At 42.8% G+C, this 6,595-nt stretch overlaps 1 protein-coding gene across 1 annotated transcript; it reads left to right on the plus strand.

Moving 5' to 3' along the window:
• The first annotated feature begins 3,919 nt into the window (after positions 1-3,919).
• On the plus strand, positions 3,920-6,088 carry fam167ab (family with sequence similarity 167 member Ab). Its single transcript, XM_041187440.1, has 2 exons — positions 3,920-4,288; positions 5,825-6,088. The coding sequence occupies exons 1-2, from the start codon at positions 3,920-3,922 to the stop codon at positions 6,086-6,088; spliced, it is 633 nt and encodes a 210-aa protein (XP_041043374.1).
• Positions 6,089-6,595: the final 507 nt, after the last annotated feature.

The following is a 6,595-nucleotide window of genomic DNA, read 5'->3' on the forward strand; positions in this document are numbered from 1 at the left end:
CAATTCATGTTTAACTAACTTGCTGGTGTTTATGATTATGTTGCAGAGGGTTGATAAGGGTAATGCTATTGATGTGGTGTACATGGTCTTCCAAAAGCTGTTTAATGAAGTGCCACTCAACAGACTTGTGAGCAAAGTTAGAGCTCATGGAATAAGAGGGACAGTAACAGCATGGATATGAAATTGGCTGAGTGATAGGAAACAGAGTAGCGGTGAATGGGTGTCTTTTGGACTGGAGGAAGGTTTAAAGTAGAGTTTTCCAGGGGTCGGTGTTGGGACTCCTGCTCTCCCTGATATAGATTAATAAGCTTGGTGTGCAGGGCACAATTTCAAAATTTGTGGATGATACAAAAGTATTTTGAACCATGAGGAGGATAGTGTAGAACTTCAAAAGACAGATTGGTAGAATGGGTGGACATTAAATTTAATGTAGAGAAGTGTGAAGTCATTCATCTTTGGCAGGAAGAACACATAACTGAATATTGAATACTCCCCCGACTCGCTGCACACTTCTACCGGCACCTTCTGAGCCCAGCTCTCACAGAAATACGCAGCGCAGCAACTCCCCGGAACTCTATGGAAGCTGAGTGGAGTCAGAGAGAGACAGGACACGGCCCATTTTTTAATGGCACTAGCTGCCCTATGGTAAGTTTAAAGATCCAGTTTGAATGTTAGTGAATAGACATTAGTGAATGAATGTTAGGGGAATGGGTGAATAGGTAGTTGGGCAGGGGGATGGATGGGTGAGGTGGCAGGTGGGAGAGATGACAAGTGGGTTAGGGGATAAGCGGGTGAGGTAGCAGCTAGGTAAAATGTCAGGCGGGTGACATGGCAGGTGAATAGGGCGCAGATGGGTGAGGTAGTAGGTAGGTGGATATGGTGATGGGTGGGTGAAGTGGTAGGTGGGTGAGTGGTAGTCAGGTTTGTTGGGTAGTCGGGAATAGTCGAGTCAGGAATGTAATCGGGTCGGGGGCAGGGTAGTCAGATGATCGGATGGTAGTTGGTGGTTCAGGGGGGAAGTTGAGGTTGGCGGGGGGGGGAGTGATTAGAGGTGTTAGTGTGAGTGATTGGGAAGTCAGTTGTGTAGTTACCCAATGTTAGACTAGGACTTAATCTATCTAACATTTCCTGGGTAACTATTCCGATAATACCACGGAACTGTCCCAAGTCTCCAACTCTAACCCAGAGTCGGAGACATTCACAGAGGGTCCTGGGGAGCATGGGGATTGTCCATTGGAAGTTGAAACTTTCCTGGATCTGGAATGCACTGTCTGAGAGTGTGGTGGAGGCAGGTTCAATTGAGGCTTTCAAAAGGGAATTGAATCATTATCTGAAAAGGTAAAATTTGCAGCTACAGGGAAAAGAGCTGGGGAGTGGCACTAGGTGAATTGCTGCCTCAGAGGGCTGTAACCATCCTATGGTTCTATAAATCTGTCAAACAAAAATGCCAGGCACAGCAGCTGAATGTACTTCTTTAATGCACTAGTTCAGCAGCTCTGACTGTTTCACCAAATCAGATCAGGGCTCTGGGTGTTATTATCAACAGAACGCAAATATGGAATGATCATATCCAGGTTGCAGCAGAAAATAAACTTGAAAGATGATCAGACTGTCCTAGAAGATCTGGATCCCACTTTCATGAGAGGCCATCAGTTCATGTAAGTCTTTACTTTGAACTGATTGGTGGGGGTTAGTTATTGGCTGTGTGCAAATGTGCCTCAACCCTGATATCAAAAAGATGCCTCAATTTAGGCCTAAAACAGTCTTGAAGTGGGTGGTGCCTGCAGCACTCACCCAAAGCCACAATCAGGAAGCTTTAGTCACTCTCAGGTTTGAGCTTCAGTTAACATTAATCAGCAAGTTGTAGGTGTCGAAGGGATACCTAGTTTCACCTGCCAATTTCAGACTGCAGAAAGTTGGCTTCTGGCCCCCAAAATTTTGAAAAAAACAGTATCTTTCCAGAATGACCTCTGACAATCTCTGTAAAAGCTGTTGCTTCAGCCCCTCAATGTCCAGTACAATCAGGAACAGCATACAAGGTGCATTCTCCACCCATTTTTACATGTAAATCACAAGCGGTATTTTATAACCAGCATAGAACCTCAAGTTATATATTGAAGCAGCTGCACCCCTGCTTTGAGTGGGAGTGCTTGGAGTTCATTTAAGGGCCTGTCCGAAAATTGAATCTACAGGAGAACGGTGTGCACTGGCTTTCCTCTGCCAATCGTTTCCTTTTCAAACCAGAAATGGCAGCTGGCTGTTGAAAATCCCTGACCCCTGAAACATGGTGCTGACAGATAAGGAGGCAGTAAACAAAATGACTTAACTGCCTGTCAGAAGCAGGGCATCACATCTCGTTCTGTATGATGTGCTGTACTATCATATTTGTTGAACCTTTGTCCTAGGGATTCAGCGTCAAGATAACAATCTATGTTGTTAATGCAGCATTTTTTGAGAGGGGGGGTGGGGGCACCAGCCTCTCTGGATTTCTCCTCCTTGTCTCAATCACCTAGGTAACAGGAATGTTCACAGAGCATGAGGCAGCCTGTGCCTAACTGTTCTGTGGAAGGTAGTTTAAACAGTCATTTTTGGTTGCTGTGTATTAAATCTATCCTTTGCTTTTCCTTGGCGGTTTTCCTTCCAGTCAGTGGGAGATAAGTGGAAAGCCCGGATAACTCGATAAAAAGAATTTATATCAATCCTGCACCGAAGCTCCAGCAGCCAATTCTCCCAGTCGGCTGCTGTAACTTCAGTTAAGCCCCAGAGAGAGCGGTAACCAGGGTTTCCTGATAGATTTACACTGGCTGAATGGGAGAGCCCACAAGTAAATTCCTGGCATCCATTACCATCTCCAGTGTTTTTATTTCTGCTATAACAGCACTGCTAGTTCCTAACAGGAATGTTCTGCCTCACAACAGATTCATCACTAACCTGTTAGGAGCCCGGATCTGGTGTTGTTATCACATCAGCAACCAAGGAAGGTAAAGAAGTGCATTATTGAGTTTGACAATCACAACTTAGCATTTATGCTAAATATATTTAATTCTGCCATGATATCTGAATTCTACCTATCATTTCGATTTCATTATGTTGAACAATCAACCAGGAATTGCAGCACTTGCAGAAAGGACTGTGGTGGGTTGGAAAAGCGCGATGTAGAGAGGCACAATTGCAAAATCACACAATTGTTATGGTGCAAAAGGAGGCCATTTGGCCTATCGTGTCTGCATCGGCTCTCTTATATTTTAACTTAATGCCAATCTCCTGCCTTTTCCTCATAACCCTACACATTGTATCTATTTAAATAATCATTCAATGCCCTCTTGAATGCCTCAATTGAACCTGCCTCCGCTACATTTCTAGGCAGTGCATTCCAAACACTAACTACTCGCTGTGTGAAAAAGTTTTCCCGCACTTCGCATTTGCTTCTTTTGCAAAACACTTTAAAACTGTGCCCTCTGGTTCTCGATCTGTTTACGAGCGGGAACAGTTTCTCCCTGTCGACTCTGTCTAGACCCAAGGCACAAGAGCTTCTGGCGGACACTAAGGAAAGCTGGTGGAAGTAAAAATTTGTCCTTTGTATATCTTTAAACATTTTTTTGAATTTCTTCCACTAATACATATCAGGATTTTCATCGGGAGTTTTATAAATCCACATTGGAAGAAATTGGCAAAAATATATTTTAGTTCATGTTGTGAGTAAAATACACCACATAATAAAAGACCACTAAAATGCAAAGCATTAATAATATCAGTCAAATCAACTCATAATGAAATCTTGTTTTCTCAAGTACGTTAAATGAAGAGAAATTTCAAAACTGGGAGTACTGAAACTTTTCTAAACACAGTTCATTAGAATAGGATTTCAGGGGATCTGCTTCTCTCTTACAGAAAATAGCTCCAGTTTAAATAAGACACAATGGCTACACAGTCTGTGCCAAAACTTGAAATAAAGCTTTTTGAAGATGGACAGGATGACCCAGAGAGTCAGAATGATGATCATCTGAGGAGTCTGAAAGCACTCACCCAAAAACTGAGGCTTGAAACCAGAAGACCTTCCTATCTAGAGTGGAAAGCTAAACTTGAAGGAAAAGACTGGAAAAGCTCAAAGCCATCAGAAGACCAAGGGCTCCCAGTGACAAAGAAACCCAGTGAAGAGCCCAGCAACCTCAAGAGAACACCAGAGCCGCTCAGTGGGAGTTCTGTGAAGGATGGCAGTTTGACTCCAGGAAAATTTAGCAGCTTTGAAAATATTGACAAGGCGTTGAGCTGGCTGAGGAAGGAATTGGTAAGTTCGAACACACATTCCCTTTTAGCTCATTGAAAAGCACACAAGCGCTCAACAAAGTTCACATTAAAAATATTTATCCAAATGCATCATAAAAAGGATGATTTATCCAACAGAGCACCACTCACTCACACACTCAATCATCAGCACATCCCAGTAACACAGTAGCATTTCAGAAACAAATTCAATTTACACAACAACAGCTTGCTACTGGCCAGCAGCCATTAGTTTCAAATCAAATTATGTTATTTGACATAACTGACCTCCAGCCCCCCTAGAAGGAACACTCCTCTATGACAGCCAGCAGCATTTTTTGTTGTTGCTTAACGATTTTGACATTTCTGTTCACTGTCTCCTTGTTTTCATTGTGATTGGGATGTTGCTTGTTTCTGTCTTCAGTTTCTAGTTCCAATTAGTTCTCTTCATTTCATTGCATGTTCCATTTTGTTTTTATTGGGTGATGGTGAAGGCTGTTTGAGGAACCATATTGTGATACTCAGAGAGAACTCGGACATGGCAGCCTCAGAAACTAAAATAAAAGAACAGATGTTGGACAGGAGATTGGAGCCCTACGCTAATATCAAGGCTGAGGAAGGGTGATGGCAGAGGACAGAGTAGGAACAGATGGTTGTTGGGATGGTGTTGGTGACAAAACGAGTCTTCGTAGCCTCATGTACATTAACAGCAAGTCTTTATTAACCACTTGTAATATAAAGATGTACACAGTAAAGGGTACAGGCAAGAAGCTATCTCCATATCTAGGTCTTGACATGTCCCTGTTCAACACCACACCAACCCTAGGTCTGGGTCATGTGCCTTCCTATGTCATTGTGTGGGCAGTATTGCACTCAATCCCACATTAACCCTGCATGTGCCAGACACTTATACTACAATGTTTTAATGCATACTTCTTTTAAAACCAAAGAGAAGTCCCAAAGGCTGGGAGCTAAAAGACATCAGCAGTTGTTGGTCAGTTACATTGGGATGGCAAGGAGTAGATACAGACAGCAAACTATTTGGAAAACAATTAAAGAGGTGCAGGGAACAAGAGTTCAATCCATCCAAGAAGGAGTGAACTGAAAGGTAAATTGATTCCAGCACGAGTGAATACGGACAATAGGCTTCACACAGATGACTTTCGATCAGCACAAGGACTGACCATCAGTGTTTGGCCTTACCCTTCAGTTACACTGCCCATCTTCACTTTGACCAGACAGAATGCACACAAAGCCTATGATTGTTTGAGAATTTAAAATAACGGAGGTAAAAACATTTTTTTAAAATCACTTCTGAATGTATTTTCCTAAATTTACTTAGTTACTGTGTGAATTTCATAAAGTGTGGAAGAGACTTTTCAGCTCCCCTGATCTATCCCTATTAATAATCCATGTACAACTCACACGATCATGACATCCAACATTTTTGTGCTTCTGCTGCAATCAGCAATGAGAAAATTTGCCTATTTGTTGAACCGGTGTTGATGTGTTTTTGCTGGTTGTCACTTTACTAATCCACAGGTTTATTGTTTTAAACCAGACAGAAATGCGCCTGCAAGACCAGCTGCTGGCGAGACAACTGATGCGTCTTCGTAGTGACATCAACAAACTGAAGATTGAGCAGACCTGCCACTTGCACCAACGAATGCTTAACGATGCCACCTATGAGTTAGAGGAGCGAGATGAACTGTCGGATTTGTTTTGTGACTTCCCAGTGACCAATGCCTTCACTCTGTCAGCACCCCTCAAACTTATTGGTGTGACTAAAATGAACATTAATTCAAGGAGGTTTTCTTTGTGTTAAAAGTACCACGAGCATTGTGCAGTTAAAACTGTAGTAGCTTCTCTTTGGAGACGACTAGTACAAACTTCCAAACTGCAAAGAAAGTAGTCTGAATGGTTTTCTTTTTCTGTGATTCTTTTGGCCCCTTTTTTCAATCTGTTTCTCCCCCTTTTCTCTGGCCTGTCCTGAAGACAGCAATTCATGCTGCTGTATTAGACCATGTGTAATGGAAACACTCCAAACAGGGTCAGTATCTGAAGGTTCTTTGACCACATGGTCCAATTCCCAACCCACCTACAGTCAGGGGCACCCACCATTTGAGAACGGGAGCATGAAATCTGGCAATATTTTTCACTTCCCTTCATGGCTGCTGCGATCAGTCGTATCACCCCAGCCTGGATCCAGTGATCACATATGATCAACATTCAAAACCAGCTCCGAAGAGGAGTCACATTGGACTCGAAATGTTAACTCTGTTTCTCTCTCCATAGATGCTGCCAGATCAGCTGAGTTTTTCCAGCATTTTTG

This window comes from Carcharodon carcharias, chromosome 5, assembly GCF_017639515.1.
Source record: "Carcharodon carcharias isolate sCarCar2 chromosome 5, sCarCar2.pri, whole genome shotgun sequence".
Taxonomy (NCBI): domain Eukaryota; kingdom Metazoa; phylum Chordata; class Chondrichthyes; order Lamniformes; family Lamnidae; genus Carcharodon; species Carcharodon carcharias.